This window comes from Carassius auratus, chromosome 21, assembly GCF_003368295.1.
Source record: "Carassius auratus strain Wakin chromosome 21, ASM336829v1, whole genome shotgun sequence".
Classification (NCBI taxonomy): Eukaryota; Metazoa; Chordata; class Actinopteri; order Cypriniformes; family Cyprinidae; genus Carassius; species Carassius auratus.
Window position 1 is genome coordinate 22,680,338 of NC_039263.1, and position 17,948 is coordinate 22,698,285.

The window sequence follows — 17,948 nt, forward strand, 5'->3', positions numbered from 1 at the left end:
CGTTAATAAGCTTAAACGAAAATAAAGAAATAATTGTGTAGCGGAGTATTTTTTGTACACAGTGCCGCGAACTGTCAATCACTCCTGTGCGCGTGCATCACTGTCCTCGCAGCTGCAGCAACTTGCGCTCTCTCTCTTCATCAAGCTTTAAAACAAAAAGGGGACAAAAAGATCATATTGTCTTTGTGCATAGGCTATAGATTAATTAGATAAATGAATATCTAAATTTGTGCCTTGCCGTCTACGGTATTTTTTAGAACTTAGAAAAAAGATGCTGCAGCCAATGAACAGCCAGCGGGGGCTGCAGGACGACTGAACCTCCGCAGACAGTTTTTAATGTTTATCTGACAATAAATACTCAAGATTTTGCTTTAGTATAACTCACAACGAGTTTCACACACCTTCTCCGGCCACGTTGAGTTGTTGACACTTAACAGTGGGAAAAGCGACACATGCGCTATTCACTTGTATTATTTAAGGGTGAATGGGTAATGTAGTTTCTGCTCTGGGTGGGATGAATTAGGAAGCTTGCATTGTGAAGGGCGCTCTGAAAATCGGCAGTGCAGGTAAAAGATTAAAACCTCTATTAAAACAGATGTCCAAAATGAGCGTACCGGTACGCTACAAGCACGTTCTGGGCGCACGGAGAGGTGGCGGTACGCTCAAGAGCTATATTTGGAAGTGGCGGTACTGAGTACCAGTGCATACCGGCCCACTTAAAGCACTGGCAATGACTATACTTTGGAACTTTGGAAAATTTTTGCAGTCCACTTAGAATTCAACATGGAAATCATTTTTGTTTTTTATTGGCAAATCTGTGTTACAAGTTAAACAAAAATTCCAATAAACAATCATATTTTGAATTTAAATAGTTTCTTTGTCTTGAGTTTACATTAATTATTTACATTTTACATTTACATATCCAAAAAGTTTCAGTCTTTTAATTGCGATTAATCGCGATTAATCGCGATTAATTTAAAAAAATTGTGCGATTAATTAGTTAATTTTTTTTAATCGATTGACAGCACTAGTTTATATATAAAAATAATTGGCAACTACTAGTGTTGCCAGTTTTTATAGTTTTTAAAGTTTTTTTTTTAACCAAACCAATTTGAGTACACACACACATACACACACACACACACACACACACACATAAATAAAAATCCTCTACAGCCAACTAACCAAATACATATATATTTTTTATTTCTCTTTATATGTCTTTCCTTTGCATGATGTCACTTCGAGAAAAAGCACTGATGAGCACCGGGGGCGCTGTGGAATCATAGAAAGCCGGAAGTGACGCAGAAGTAAGTAAGCCATGACATCACAAAGTGAAAGTATGGCAGCGTCCGTTGAAGTGGAATTAAAGTTCATCACGTTTGCTTCCTGTAACGCACTTTACGCTCAAACAAACTTCTACACGAATATCTGTCCAGTGCACAGTGGTCATATGATGTTTATCTTTGATTTGCAGATTGACGCGCGCGCAGGGAATCTGGGAACGCGCAGGGAAAACGGGTGATATAAATACGGGTGAGGATAATGTGGCATAGAACTCAAAACACAGCTTATGTATTGCTTAATGTTTTATCATATCCTATATTATATTAAATGAGTTAAGACCTTTAGATAACTGTTATTCTCAGATTATTGCAACGTTTTCAGTTCTGCTTACTTATTTGCATGCTGTATATATTAACCAGTCCTTAACTGATTAGTTGGTCTAGTTAAGAATTTTCAAGTTATTTGATGCCAAGAACTACCCATATATATATATATATATATATATATATATATATATATATATATATATATATATATATATATATATATATATATGAACGCTTGGAATTCACTCCTTCAAATATATTCAAAGCTGTTTTGAATGTATTATAAAAAAAAAATCCTTAGATAAATAAAAGTGACACAAAGGAGATAATTGTTGACAGAAATTGGAACTGATTTTATTCATATAATTTTATCATTTCTGTATTTTAAAATGTATTGATGTGTTTTTAACTCTTTTAGTTCTTCAGATTTTATTAAAAATTATGTCACATTTTAATTCTTTTTTTTTCATGCAGAAAACTATACTTTCTTATTCTAATCTACGTATTAGGTAGAACATCTTCAGCAATGGCTGCGGAAGGAAGCCCAGACCCTGAATCCAGTGATCCAGGTTTGGAAGCAGAGCTTGTGTCTCTGAGATCACAGGCAGAGGCGCTGCGACAGGAGCTGAAGACATGTCAGGATGAACTTCAGAAGTTACAGAAGCAGCTCAGCCAGAGCGAACGACTCCAGAAGACGACAGAAAGCTACAATGAAGACCTCAGACATCAGGTGAGCCAGGTGCTCGTGGAGAACAGGGACAGTTGATGGTTTAAGGAACATTTTGAGGCTCCCAGATCTTGACCAAATAAAAGACAACAATCGTGACAGTCCGCACAAGATTGTTGATTACATTGTGTCTGTGTTGCTGTTTAGGTTGATAAACTGAGCACAGAAATCCATGAGCGAAAAAAGAGAGAGAGGGAGAAAATGGATGTTGAGACTCAGACGGAGGAGTATACATGGACAGAGACAGGTTGCTTTTCATCTTTCATTTTCTTTGTTAATATTCCTGTCATCTGCAGCATTGATGTGTTAATTGAAAGTTATTTTCTATCTGAAACAGATTATTATAATTACTACTATGGCGGGTATTACCAGTCAGGAACAGAGACGACAGCAGAAGCACAGGAGAATGTCGTCATGGAAAGTCAAGGATATTGTGAACCCACCGAGGAGCATCATGTAACAGCTGAGACGGCTCCAGCCAATCCTGAGCCACCAAATGAATCAAATGATTTTCCAAAGACAGAGGTATGAGAAGTGTTACTGAAGTGTGGTTTATTTCTAAGAATAGATCAACCCAACTTATAGACAAAACTATCTATATTATGGCTAAAATGATAAAAAAAAACACATCACAAAAAAATGGCCAACAAGTAGCCAAAACTGTTAAATCGTATAGTCAGAACAATACCGTGTATAGTCAAAACAATGTATATTATGGATAAAATTATAAAACATATCACAAAGAAATTAGAATATGGCCAAAAAAATATACAGAACTTTTAAAATATAGCCAAAACAATTCAAAGTGTAGTCAAAACAAACATTAATATGGCTAATTGTTAAATCATATCACAAAGAAATTAAAATATGGACAGAAACTTGACAAAACAGTCTGAAATATGGCCAAAATAATACAGCGCAGTGAAAACTATAACTCAAGCACTTTATATTCAGGCTAAATAAATATTCAAATGGATAGAAAAAGGACAATATAAACAAAACAATGTTTAAAATATGGACCACATAATCCTAAAGATTTTGGCATAAATGTAGCAAAGAAAGAAAAAATAAAATAATATAGATTCTATTTACACTGTAAAAATTTTACTACTTATTGCAAAAAGTGGCAATTATCTGCACCTCGGTATTGTAGTACATTGTAAAACAGTATGCAATATTAATTTATTTAATTTAATTTTTTATTTTAATTCAAATTAATAAATGCACGCCACTTTATTGGGACAATAAAGCCCTCCCTACACCTACCCTAACTCTACCCGATACTTTGATCATATTCTTAATTTTCATTGAAAATAAATGCTTTTCTTGTGTGTTTTGAAATTTGAAAATGGAGAAGAAAAGTTTGCCAGAAGGTGTATTCAAACCCAGGTTGATTGTGTTAAAATAACCATGTCACACATTTTACCATCTGCGCCTCTGGAGCTGACCACTGTTGGCTGTTTTTTGTAGTGTTGACTAGCTGAATCACAGGTTGGTGGGTGGAGTCAGTTTAGACATGCAATTTGCACTTAGTGTAAATAGAGACTCCGTAATTAAAAACCTAAACTGTTTAGTCAAATTAATTTTATATATAACATGGCCACAATAACTGAAGCAGATACTAAAAATAGTCTGAAGTGCAATTTGAACAAATCAACATAATGACCAAAACAATATAAAATACAGCAAAATGATCAAATATTCAACTGAAACAAATGTAGCTGTATGCAGCCAGTAAAGTAGTAATTATTAGCCAGTTTCTTGACTATGCAAACATGTTCTCAGGATGCCTCTGGAGAAGGCAGCTCTATAGCAGACATGCTGAGAGCAACGGCAGAGGAAGCGTTGAACCAGACCAACTTTGTGTTTGATGAAAGCTCCGGCATGTACTACGACCACAGCACTGGATTCTACTACGACTCTGTAAGATGTTCTTCTCTTGGAATGCTTGACTGCTCTTTGTGTGATCTTAATCGCCTGTGTTAATGTGTTTTTTCCTCTTCCCTCAGTCCAGTCAGCTGTACTATGATGCTAACACAGGCATGTACTATTACTACGACCCAGACAGCGGAAAATACCAATTCCACTCTAGGATAGAGGTGTCTACAGCACACCCCGAAGTGGAGCAGACGCCACAGAGGAAGACCAAAGATTGGAAAAACAGGAAGTCGGTGAAGAACACAGATAAAGCTTCCTGTCCCGATGGAGGGGTGAGATGCACACGGACACGCTTTGTCATTGCATACTTTTGTGGTCACAGAGATTTGTGTTTTGTGTCTCAGTTTTCAGTATTTTTTTCAAACCAAAACAACTTTCTGGCTTCTGGTTCTTGCTATAGTTGAATTGAGTTTTGGTTCATGAGGGTTTGTAGAACAGTCCAGGGTCTCAGAAAGGGGTCCCTTGAGCAGTCGTTGTCATGTTTGTTCATGTTTTTGTTGCTGTTACGTGACATAGCCGTGTCTGACTAGTCGCAAGATGTGGGCCACTGACGTCATTGTTTCAGAAAATATACGGATTCGCTGTCCACACAAAAATGCAAGGTGGCTTTTTCAAATTGACCCACTCTGGGACCTGGTTTTACCCTCCCAAAACGCTGGATCTTTGTGGACGAAACGCAAATATGATACAGAATTTATGCATATACAGCGAAATGCGTCTCTCTTTTGATGTTTTTATTCACTAATAAATGCACTACTATTTGGGATCAGTAAATTTATTTTTTGTTTAATTTTTTATATAATTTTTTTAAAATAAAATATTTAATATATTATTCAGTATGGAAACATTACATTGATTAAAAGTGCAGTGAAACATTGATAATAATAGCATATTAAAACCAGCAAATCAGCATATTAGAATGATCTTAAATAGTCTATATAATGACATTTTAAAAATGTATTAAAATCAATACTGATTTAAAAAAAAAACTGATTTGTCATTTAAAACTGTAAAAAAATTTCACAATATTGTTTTTTGTGTTTTTCATGAAATAAACGTTGCTTTGTTGAGCATAAACAATAAAATAATAATAATAATATATATATATTTTTTCCTTTTTTTTTTTTTTTTTGTAGTTTGTAATCTTTAGAATCTTTCTTTTAGATTTTATCTTAAACCTGGTTTATTATATTTGATTTAACATTTATTGATGGTGTTTTGTTTGGGGCATCATGCAGTGTCAGCTTGTTTTGCATTACATTTCCTTGAACTAACTCAAAACTGAGACTCAAGTGGACCTTGAAAGCAAATCCAAATCTTACATTTTCACCTCAAACCAGTGTAGAGACACTTTTTTGCGGCTTCCTGATTGGCTGAGTGTTTGCTCATTTACAGGACCATAAAGAGGCGGGTCCTGAGATTGTCAGACAGTCTGAAAACCACCACAGAGGCAAGAAGGATGATTCATCTTCACTTAAAAAAGGACAAAAATCTCGGTCCCAAAGCCCGCAGCGACCCAGCAGCAAAGAGCGATCCAGACAGACCAAGAGCCGAGACAGAAGCAGAGATCGCTCCACGAACAGAAAGAAAACCCGGAGGCGGAGCAAATCACATTCTGATGACTCGCACAGCAAGAGTCGGAGAGAAAACGGGTCAAATTCTGATGACACCCACAGAAGAAAGAGAAAGAAGAAGAGGAAAGAGAGGAAGAAATCGTGTTCTGAGACCCGCAGAGAAAGGAAGTCACGCTCTGATAACGTGAGCGGTGAGAGTGAGCCGGAGGAGGGTGAGATCACAGAATCAGATGGAGAGAAAAAACTTTCTCCAGCATCATCATCATCCTCGTCTGCATCTCCTCTCCAACCAGAACATGACAGTCCTGAGAGCGAAATGGAAACGCAAATGCAGGAAGGTGAGGAGGGAAGCAAACATTGCACCCCCTGGTGGCTGTTTGGAGGATGCACAGTTATTTTTAATTAGCATCATGCCATATTTTGCACTACTCTAACATTTTATTTTTGTCTATTCGTTATGTGTGTGATTTCTATATCTCAGAAGCCTGGCCGCCGTGTGTCCGGGTAACTGTGGTTCGCTCTCCTGTGCTGCAGACAGGAACGCTCTTCATCCTCACGGCGGATACAGTCGCCACAATCGGCCGGTCCGTACAGTTGTGTGTGTAGTTCTGTTCGTCAGTTGCATTGACAAGTTAACATGTTTGAGTGTTTCTGTTTGCAGAGAGAAAGACATGAATCATGCCATCAGAATCCCCGAGATGGGAGTCAGCAAGGTAAAACAAACTCAAATCAAACTATACACACATTCTGGACCAAAAGCACTTTTACTATGACATTAACATTACATCTATAGTGCTGCGATTGATGCATTTTTATGTCTTGTAATAATGATCAAACACTGAAACATACTTCTAAATCTCTTGTTTATTTTAAAGTATCTTAACTTAATTTACAACTCATTTTACTTCTGTAATCTGACAAACTACAATTCAAAAGTAAGGGGGTCGCAAAGATTTTTTTATTTTTAATTTTCTCTTTTATTGTCTCTCTTGCTTGCCAAGGCTGCAGTTAAATACAGTAAATAAACAGTTATTGTGAAAATAATATTGTGAAATATTATTACAGTTTAAAATAACCATTTTATATTTTAATTTCTTTTTAAATGTGATTTATTTCTGTGATTTGAATGCTGAATGCATTACTCCAGTCTTCAGTGTCACATGATCCTTTAGAAATCATTCTAATATACTGATTAACTGCTCAAGAAACATTTTTGTCAATGTAGTATTTTTGTGGGAACTATGATTTTTAATGAATGTTTCCGGCTCATTTTTAGGATTCTAATAATAGAAAGTTAAACACAATTTATTTGAAATAGAAACCTAAATGTCTTCACTGTTACTTTTAGTCAGCACAATGCATCCTTGCTGAATAAAAGTATTAATATCTTTAACAAAATGACTGACCCCATACATTTGAACAGAAGTTCATTTCTAAAGAAAAAAGTATAATAATAACACCAGGAATGTGTTTTAAATTATTAAACACTATTTATATGATTGCATTTTGACAGCTTTTTCTCTCCTTGTTGATGGTTTTCTTCTCTTTATCTCTGTTTGTAGTCCCATGCAGAAGTTTATTTTGACCAGGAACAGCAGTGCTATATGCTGATAGATCAGGGAAGTCAGAACGGCACTGTCCTCAACGGAAACAGAATACTGCAGGTAACACAAACACAGCTGTTTTGTCCCAACATACTTTCACACACACTGCAATATGAGGACGTTTATCAGAATGTAAACATGTTTTCTGTGTCACTGCAGCCCAAAGTTCGCTGTGAACCCTGTCCTCTGACCCACGGAGATGAAGTGAAGATGGGAGAAACGGTTTTGTCTTTCCACATCCACATGGGAACAGCCACATGTGACGGCTGTGAACCAGGACAGATCATTGCACACCTGAGCCGTTATAAGAAAGACGACACCTCCGGTATGTATATACATGCGCACATGTTGGTGACATCAAATTAGCATCTTTGCATGATTCTGCTCATATTAATTAACGTCTAATGCTTTACGTTTAACCATATTTTTGCAATGCATGCATATATCTATATGTTTCAGGGACTGTTCTCAGTAAAGAGGACAAGGAGCTTCAACGACAGAAAGAACTGAAGATGATGAAGGTTAAATATGGTCTTAAAGTAGGTTTTTTAAGTTCTGTACTAGCTCTTTTGGTGGTAAAATATGTTTGATAGCACATAAAATCAGGTCTGTTTGTTTTGGCTTTGTAATGGTGTGTGGTCAGTGCTGCCCTCCTATGGTAAGCATGTAGACAGTCACTCTATTCCTAGGTGATGAAAGCTACAACAGGTATAATATATATTTATTTATTTATTTATTTTAAGGTTAATTTTTAATAATTCACTTTATGATTGTATTTCAGTTAAGGTTTATTTCTAGTAGCCAGATTTACCATATGTCCAGCATAATATTTGGAAGCAAGAAATAATGCTTTTATCCAGCAAGAAATAGGATTCAATTTCTTTACTTTATTTGTAATGTTTAAATTTACACTAGAGTGATTATTTTCACTAACTAAAATGTTAAAAAACATTATTTGAAAAAAAAAAACATTATATAAAATGCAAAAAATATAATTTTTATTTTAAGTACTAAAATAACTAAAACTAAATGGACTGAAAATTTATAACCATTTAGTGATGACAAAGTATTACTAGAACTTTAACTGTAAATTAAAATAAAAAGTATATAATGTAAGTATATAAAAAATATTATTCTTATTCTAAATATTACCAAAATCTGTAATAGTTTAACTAAAATGATAATTTAATAATTTAAATGCTTACAAATGTCCTTCCAAGGGTGGTCATCCTGTGACTTTTTGGACAGACTCTTCTTACAAAGAAGAGAAATCAACTGCCTTAAAACCCACCCAGTAAACCGTCTACTAATGCCATGCTATCTCCCTGAACACCCTTGCTTTATAGCCAGTTCTTAAGTGTTTTTGTTGTATTGTGGCTTGGTAATAAGTTGTTGTTGTTGATGTATTATATATTTTATAACCATAATTCAGAAAATCTAATTGATTTTGTTGTTTAAAGACATTTGTATTTTCAGCACTACTAGTTGTGTCTTAAACTTTTCACTACACTTGCCTTAACAAAGACTTGCATGTACATGTGTTTATGTTTCAGAGCAGTGATTATGAGGAGCAGAAGGCCCTGAAGAACAGCAGATATAAAGATAGAGCAGAAAACCGCCGGCAGACAGTCGGGAGTGAGGGAATGTTTCAGCGAAACGATGCTCCTGCTTCTGTTCATGTGTACGTAACCTATTCAGTCAAACATTTACCCCTGTAAAGCAGATCTGCACTACAGTAGACATCTTGCGCAAGAGTATGAAATCTTATCTGGGTTAAAACATGCTTGTGCTTTTTCTCCTTGTGTGTGTTTAGTGAAATCGGAGATGAAAATAAGGGTAGAAAGATGCTGGAGAAGATGGGCTGGAAACGAGGAGAAGGGCTTGGCAAGGATGGAGCTGGAATGAAGGATCCGGTAATACTGATTTATCCTTGTTTTGTTTACGCAGTGTCATGTGTCATGCTAGTGTGTGAGATTTACACTCACTTCCCTTGTGTGTGTGCATGTGTGTGCCGTAGATTCAGCTGCATGTGCGCAAGACTCAGTCCGGGCTTGGTTCTGGAGCTGCCGTGTCGGTCGAGGATGCTTCACTCACAAAAACCAAAAACCAGCGGAACTGGCAACGTGCGCGGGAACGCTTCTCTGATGCCTGCCAGGCTGACTCCGCCCATCCTGAAACCGGCCAATCCCCTAAAGCCTGGGTCAAAAGTCAGGACACAGAGTGACTACTTTGAATCTGATGCCAGACATGGCTATTATTTGGCTTACTTTTCCACTCATTTCAGTGGAAGACATTATTCCTATGAGGTTTGTAAATAGACACAAGTTAGTTTTAAAGATTGCTGGTCTGAGAGAGTGTGTTTTTGTTTACAGTGAAATTCAAAAACAGAATATCTTTGACAAATAAACAGTAAAAAACAGTACATGCATTCCTGTTTCTACATTTATATTAGATTTGCATCATAAAAATTTAACTGTACAGTCCATACTGCATAAGAATTTGTACACATGGTTCCATTCAACAATACAGTATCTATAAATGCATATGTTTTTACAGTCTATGGTGTAATCACAACATACAGTCTATGATCACAACAACAACGTTTATCAGGCATCTACATTGCCAGCTGAGGAGATTACGAAAATAAAACAAGTGTTTTTTACTTTTTGTTTTGGGGGGGGGTTGTAACTGGAAATTGAAATGTGGGTTATCTGCTTATGCCAAAAAACTAATGTTGGAGTTAAACTATATAAACCTACTTTCAACTAACTTTAATATTGTAAGTTACCTGTATTTGTTTAAGTTATTATTACTTAAAACAACCCAACTGCAGTTTGATTGATTGATATTACCTGGAATGCACAAAAAAAAAATTCTAAAAATTAATAATACAAAATTAAAAAAAAGATTTTTGCAAATAAACAAAAATATATATAGACACGCACATAATTATAATGTGTTATAATTTCCGTCTGGAATATTTATAATGAGAAATGTAATAGAAAATAGCTCGTATAATAATTATTTTTCAACAATAAGTAATATTTATGCAAAGTGATTGTTATTATTTTGAGTTGAGATGTCTCTGACACGAGTTCGCGAGATTCCCCTGATTGCGCAGTAGTGCGCGCGGAACCGGCGGCGCTAGGACCGCGCACTTGTCCGTTCTGTTCGTGTGGGTGAAAAAGTTCAACGAAACGTCGCCTACCTAAAACCTCAAAAACTTCCCAGACAGCCTTTTTGTCTGTCAGTGTGATCTGGTGGAGAGAATGCTGACAAAATGTGCTTTCCGCGAGGTTTTGACTCTAAATAGGTGGGATTTCATGTAACGTTACCGAACGTCTGAGGGCAGTTTGGACCGGGGACGGACAGAGATGAGCGCGAGCACACAGCTGCTGTCCAACGGACCGCGGAGAGAGGTGAGATTCACTCTGAACGATTCTAAAGCTTCGGTTCCGACGTTTTAAAGGATTTTTCTAAAACACGGGGTGGTCGTTTTTTTTAAGACATCGAAGGTCGTTTTGTAAATGAGAGTTTGACGTTTAGCTAGATTAAGTTGAACCAGTGTGACCGTTTTGAAACCGCAACAAGGAATAACGCGACTCCGTGTTCTGTTCATTCTGTTCTATTAGTTAAAAGAATGAAGTTTAAATGGTTAAATAATATAGATTTTACCTGTTCTGCTGGGGGATAACGTAGGTCCTCCGTTAGTCCGCGCGCTCTTCATGAGAGCTTATAGTCCGTTTAACTGTTACGTTAGTATGGGACAGTGGGTTAAGTTGTAGCACTTTAAGTTGTTTTTTAGGCAAAAAGAACGAAGTAATACAACCAAACGTAGCCTATTTTAACCATGTGTGTTACTGAAATAATAAAATGACTCGACTTGAGAAGGAAGCAGCTGTATAGGGACCTAGTAATATAACTTCAGTGAACATGTCCACTGTTTAGAGTAAGTTGAGTCATTGGGGAATACGCGACAAATTTGCATTTTGAAATGTGAAAAAAAAAACATCATTTCAATATCTGAACTGTTACACACTGGCAAACCACCAGCATAAAATATGTGCTGTATATTTAGATCTGAATAGTTTTGACGTAAAAGTCATTGAGAAATACTTAATAAAAATCAGATTATCTGTGTATGACTATAAACCAATTTAACTGCCATGTAGAAGATGTTTTTAAAAAGCATGTTAAAAGGTATGTTACTTAAACACCGATATACTTTTTTTAATGATTGACCCTTTTTATTATTTGTTGTACACCGTTTCCTCGATTAAGGGGTGACACATCTTACCCCACTCTCCCCTGTTAAGTGTAAGTGCAAATTAATAATGGTTTATTATGAGCGCCAATCTTTATGCACCATTTGTTCTTTAAAGAAGTTGGTTTTGTTCTGTGCTTACTTGGGGTTTCCTTTGAGTCACTGCTGGCATGATTGGTAATTGAGGCTTTTTTCTGGTCTACACGAATGTTACACTGTAACACTGAGAATTCCTGCTTTCCGTTACATTGTACATATTAAGTTAGATTTCTGTCATTTCTTCTGGACAGTATTGCAGTCCTCCAGCAGAGGGCGGTCATGGGTGGGCTTTTGTATTGAGAGCAGAAGATCAGGTCAACAATCAGCGTAACATGCTGGACAGATTAAATCATCTGCAAGAAGAACAAGAGGAAGATTTATTTCTTTGATGAAGAGGGGATGTTGTAATCTAGAATACACGCTGTGTTGAACTCTACTGGATATTTGAGATTTAGTTGTTTAAAGCAAAGATTATAACAAATACCACTGTAGATCAAAAAGCTTCCAGTGGAGTGCCTAAATTAAAATGCTTTCAGCTTCAAGCCTAAAATCTTATAAGCTATTCCAAAGTATAATGTGCACATGTAAGCTAATTCACATTTTGTAACTGTGGTACTTTGTAATTTCCATTATGAGTGGCTGATTAAAGAATACTTAACAGTCGCATTGATAGTTCATGCATAATGAATCTGTTATTCACTAACACTGAAGAGGTGTAAAAGTGTAGCATTGCATTCTGGAAAAAAAGTCACCTTTAATTGCTCTCTGCAGCACCAGCTATGATTTTGACAACCTGAACATTTCCCACTGCTTATATAAATGTTTAACCACTGTCTGTTTTCTTTACTACCTTTGTATCTTTAATTTATACCAGGGATGATTACCATATTTTTATAACATGGCAGTGACATGGTGTGAGATTAACTTTACTGAATACTGTAGTATTTATCATGAAGACATAGTAGTACCATGATACTGACAGGGCTTCAGTTGCACTTTAACAGCTGGGACATTGTTATATAAGAGGTGATTGCATCATATAATAATTGTGACTTTTTAATCTCACAATTCCTTTTTTTTTTCTGACAATTCTGGGTGTGTACATCTCACAGGTCAGACTTTTTTTCTAAGAACTGCAAGATATAAACTCAGAATTTTAATTGTGAGATAAAAAGTCCAATGTGAGCAGAAACAAGCTAAACAAGCTAAAAGTTCAACAAAAATTATATGTTTAGGGCCTTATGAAGTGTTTTATTTTTTCTTCACCATATGTTTTATTTTTACCTAATTCTGTGTTTTAGCATGTGTACTTATTTAAATGCATAAAAACAACTTAATTAGTTAAATTTGTTTCTTAAAATAGCATTATGAAATGTTTTTTTTACCCTCGGAAATTCTGTTGTATTTACATTTTTCTGATTATCAAATGATGGCATAAAACATTTAATTTAATTTATCTTTAATTTTTTTTATAAATTAAGCAAACTTAATTTTTTGGTAAACAAAGGGGATTTACTAATAAAAATAAAACATGGGAGAAATGTTGTGTGATTATTCCTTATAAAAACTGTTTGTTTTATTTTAGTAGTAGTAGTAGAAGGCTATGTACATTCTGCTGAACAATAGTAATAGTACAAATGGCAAATACTTGTCATTAAAATGAACCGGACTTTTATTTTGACGGGTTACCGAACCTTTACAGTTCTGTGTATGTGATATGACGTGTGTATGGATGTGACACTAGTTTTACTCAAATTAAACGGTCAGATGCTCATGAAGTGACTCTCAGAGCAGTTCTGGAGATGTTCCTCATGTGTTCACGTCCTTATTTAGTGAGAGGGCAGATGCTGAACTCACGCGCGCTTCCATGTGTGTAATAAAAGAAGTCGCGATTCTCCACCATTCATTAACACAGACACGCAGAACCTGCAGGATTCATATTTAAATATACTTTTCCGACTTAATATTTACATATATTAGTCCATATCGTGATTTGATGTAGGTGCAATGACCTACTTTTGATTAATTCATTAAAAATTTGACAAATTCCGTGACATACCATGTTAAACTGTAAATTCCATTTTTTATGACTGGATTCTGCGTTTCCGTCCGTGTTTTCTGCATCGCGGAAATCATAGGGCCCTACATGAAGGTTGGTAGATTGTTTTACTTTAAGTAAATGATCTGTGGAAGGTGTGACTCCATTAGTCTGACCAAAAAATATCATTGATCTACAATAACTGTACTGCTTAATTTTCACAGTTGCATTTTCCTTTTGACTCTAAATTCTGCACATGCTCCACATGTGATTTGGGTGTGATAAATATATAGCAACATTTAAACTAGGGATGCACGATAATATCGGCACAATATCGGTATCGGCCGATAAAAGCTTAAAATGACCATTATCGGTATCGGCCGATATGAATATTTCTGCCGATATGCCAAACCGATATTCTCCAAGTGAAATAATTGACCTGTTTTTCAGATGTGAATGTCTGTCTACATTTGTAAAATAATACATTTATGGTAGAATCAGTACAGAAGAGATACATGGATTTCTCTTCAGTAAAATTAAAGTTTAAATATATCAGTATATATTTGTATATATATCGGTATCGGCATCGGCCAAAATTATTTTGAAAATATCGGCATATCGAATATCGGCCAAAATCCAATATCGTGCATCCCTAATTTAAACCATAGCAAATCACATTCCCCATGAATAAGATTTTCCACTGATTATGTAAATGTTTAACTACTGTGTATTTAGTTAATCAGAATAGTGCATCTGAGATATTATTGGCATTTCCAGGATACACAATGTCAAACAGACCCACAATGCATTATGGCTATTGAACATTTGGCCTATGCATGTACTGTATGGCATGTGTGCAGAATGACTTGCAATAGTGACGAAGTTGGGCTTGAAACATTTTTCCCACCCATGCAAGAATCTGTTAAGTAAACTCCAGCATAATAAAATGTCAGTGTAGTCCTATATAATCATATCTGGGCTTATCAGTCATTTACAGATGTTTGGAACACTTTACAGCTTGGACCTGTAATATGCAAACATTTGGAAACCCAGATGTACTATCACTGATCCTAAAGTCTTGCACTGTGCATTTTTATGCATTTGGCAGATGCTTTAAATGACTTATTGCATTCATATTTTATTGGTCCAAGCACTCACTGACAGTTCAACTCTAGGCTCTACTGTTGAACCTGCAGAAACACTATGTTTATGAACGTTCTAATGTTCTAAGCATTTTTGATTCATCAAGGTGAAGGTCAATTGCAAGGCCTTGTTTTGTTTTATAGTTCATAAACATGCTCACTTGGTTCATTGACAGAAGTTTCTCTAGCATCACTGACAGCTGTAAGAATGTATAACACATATTCTCTTATTTTTGAGTGAATTAAGTAAACATTGTGTGAAGTACGTGTTCAGGAAGCAAAGTTGTATGCTTCATTTGCTTCAAATTACAAGTGTCTGCAAAAAAGGCCTAATATTTTCTAATTGGATTATGCTGAATTTAAAAACATAAATAAAACTTTTTTTAATGCACTTAACACAATAAAGTATTTAACGTGTATTTAAAATACATTTAACTTACAATCTGCAAATATATACTCAATTTATTGTCAAATAACTTTTCAGAAAATCTTTTTTTTTTTTGTCACTGTTTGCATGTACTGAAACACACAGATGTAGCGGAAAACATCTGTGTCATGTTTTTTCTTGTCACTGACCATAATTCTAACCTTAAAAACAGGATTATGCACAGAATAATGTCTTTAAAGTCATTCACACATGTGAAAGTGGGCTGAGAATTGAACAAAAAGTTGTAACTCAAAGATATGCAGCGTGTCTTTGTGGCAGTTTTTCAGGTGACTAAGAGATAATACAAGACTTCTTTACCTTACAAATAATCATAAATGCATTCTATTTTGTAAGAAATTGTGACAATAGCAATTGCCAATAGCAAAACAGTGCTATTTTTGGAATCAGCTCTTAAATCTTTGCAAGAAACAAGCATTGGATTTAATTTCATTAATGCAGGATGTTGTTATAGCTACATTTATGGGTCACCCTGCTGTCCAGATATCAGCATCAGTAGTTGTTGAGTCAATCACTTGTCTTGTTTATGCATTTTTGCACACTATTGAATATGAATACAGTCATGGATTTTCTCGTTTAAATGCCAAACACAGCCAAAGATGAATCCACCATTATTCCAGAATGAATAAATATGCAGACTGTGTGTGTGTGTGTGTGTGTGTTCATGGGAAGAGGGAGTCACTGATGTGCGTATCTGTCACTGATGACGTTCCATGAGTGTAAGTTTGAGGCATATTCTCACAGTCTGATGCTTTGCGTCTGTTATTTAAGATCTCCGCCGTCGTGATGAACATACAAATGATCAATACCGCGAGAAAAGGATCGCATCGTGCAGATTGTACCTTTAGTATCATACGCCGAGGTGAAATGGGGGTGTAATTCGTCCAAAATATGACATGGCACAAACTATACGGGCTCACGGTTGGACAGCCGAGGTGTCATCGATCTGATCTGATATGATCACTGATAAATAACGCGGCGAGATGGATCTCCTCTCCGTTTCTCCTTGACGCGCGCTGGAGGGAGGCAGGCGGAACTGAGCAGCACGACCACCGGCCAATGTACCGGGAGAACGGCGGCGTGACAGCGGCCCGGGAGCGGCGGCGGTGGTCTTGAGATCCGTTCCTCTGGGTTTTACGCAACGAGGCGCGGGGAACGATGGGCTGCGCTCCCAGCATCCACGTCTCGCAGAGCGGGGTGATCTACTGCCGCGACTCGGATGAGTCCAACTCGCCGCACCAGACCACCACCATCTCGCAGGGTACGGCGACCACGCTGCACGGCCTCTTCATAAAGACCGACGCGGCGGACACCATCCCCTCCGTGATCGCCTACCAGAGCAGGCACACACGGACCAACTCCCACCGGGAGCGGACAGAGAACAGCGGCGGACACATGTGCACGGAGGCCGAGACTCAGACCAGCAGCAACAGCGTCAAGGTATGAGGAATGAATGAATGGCAAGATGGTGGGAATCGTTTTTTTTGCTCTTTATCTCACATTATTTCCAGCATCTTTTCATTCATTCAGTGTCATTACTGCATGTGTGTTGTTGTGAATCATCAGCTGGATGCTTATTGCTGCCATATGCTTATTGTTTACTATTACTGATGTCTGGTTTGATATCTTTAATATGTTATTTTGTCATTCATGTGCTAGGTTAAGTGAATGAGTTTTCATTCAGAAATTTCAAGCATTTATTATTTACATTTACAAAGATGTTTTTAACCGTATAAAACCCACAGCATTTACATTAACTATTTTAATGGTATCTATTTTAATGGATTCAACATCAAATAGGTGTTCAAAATATTGCAATTCCTGTAGCTCAAATAGGAAAGCATGGTGCTAACAACATGGGTTCGAGTCCCAGGAAATGTGAGGACTGCTTAAATCTATATATTGAATGCAATATAAATTTCTTTGCCAAATGTAAATAAAATGTTTTGCTTGGTTTTTAAGTAGTTAGCTAGTCTCTCAACAGCTGCCAGCTCTATGTTTTAGACTAATAATAGCATCTATGATGTGCATAGAGGCACTTAACCCTTCACTGAACAGGTACTCCATATTATGAAATAAATCTAACGTTAAATAACAGATAAAAAAAAAATAGAAAAAAATGTTGGGCAAAAATTACCTTAGTAAGTTTTTGGGAGGTGATGTATGGGAACATAAATTGTATGGTCCACATACTTTAGTGCTCAACTGGTGGGTCGCAACCCAAAAATAGGACTCAGGTTTGTTTTGATACGTTTTATATATGTATCATGTATTTGGGAGATGTTTTATTCCAAGCTTAGCAGCTTAAATACATTTAAGGTACATTTGAACCCATGGTGTTGGTGTTGCTAGCACCGTATTCTACTGTTTAAGCCAAAGAAAGGCATGCTCATGGCTAGCAGAGAACCAACAGTATCATATACAGTATCATAAGAAGAAAACCCATCCCAATTATTATTTTTTTTTTACATCAAGGCAGTTCATCCAATCAAACATGCAGCACAAAAAAACTGCGGGTCAAATAGCCAATATTATAATGCATGTAATTTCCGCACTGCAAAACT

The 17,948-nt window shown here is 36.3% G+C and overlaps 2 protein-coding genes across 6 annotated transcripts in view; both read left to right on the forward strand.

Annotated features, from left to right (window-relative positions):
- Window positions 1-1,297: 1,297 nt before the first annotated feature.
- On the forward strand, window positions 1,298-9,875 carry LOC113038980 (angiogenic factor with G patch and FHA domains 1-like). 4 transcript variants are annotated; one of them, XM_026196805.1, is made up of 16 exons: window positions 1,298-1,391; window positions 1,478-1,536; window positions 2,123-2,343; window positions 2,488-2,587; window positions 2,678-2,865; window positions 4,126-4,263; window positions 4,350-4,550; window positions 5,674-6,190; window positions 6,334-6,436; window positions 6,514-6,565; window positions 7,415-7,516; window positions 7,616-7,781; window positions 7,916-7,995; window positions 9,010-9,137; window positions 9,270-9,369; window positions 9,474-9,875. In XM_026196805.1, the coding sequence occupies exons 3-16, from the start codon at window positions 2,140-2,142 to the stop codon at window positions 9,678-9,680; spliced, it is 2,286 nt and encodes a 761-aa protein (XP_026052590.1). In that variant the 5' UTR covers window positions 1,298-1,391; window positions 1,478-1,536; window positions 2,123-2,139; the 3' UTR covers window positions 9,681-9,875. The 4 variants fall into 4 exon arrangements, with proteins under 4 accessions (XP_026052590.1, XP_026052592.1, XP_026052593.1 ...); XM_026196807.1 differs by having other exon boundaries at window positions 1,299-1,391; window positions 2,088-2,343; XM_026196808.1 differs by having other exon boundaries at window positions 1,325-1,536; window positions 2,088-2,343.
- Window positions 9,876-10,575: 700 nt separating this feature from the next.
- The window catches only part of LOC113038982 (high affinity cAMP-specific and IBMX-insensitive 3',5'-cyclic phosphodiesterase 8B-like), a 47,430-nt gene continuing 40,057 nt past the window's right edge, over window positions 10,576-17,948 (forward strand). The window contains exon 1 of one of the 2 annotated variants that reach the window (XM_026196811.1): window positions 10,576-10,875. In XM_026196811.1, coding sequence (XP_026052596.1) covers window positions 10,831-10,875 — 45 coding nt within the window. In that variant the 5' untranslated portion in view covers window positions 10,576-10,830. Of the gene's footprint in view, window positions 10,876-16,032; window positions 16,825-17,948 lie in introns of those variants that run through there. The other variant, XM_026196810.1, reaches the window with a different exon arrangement.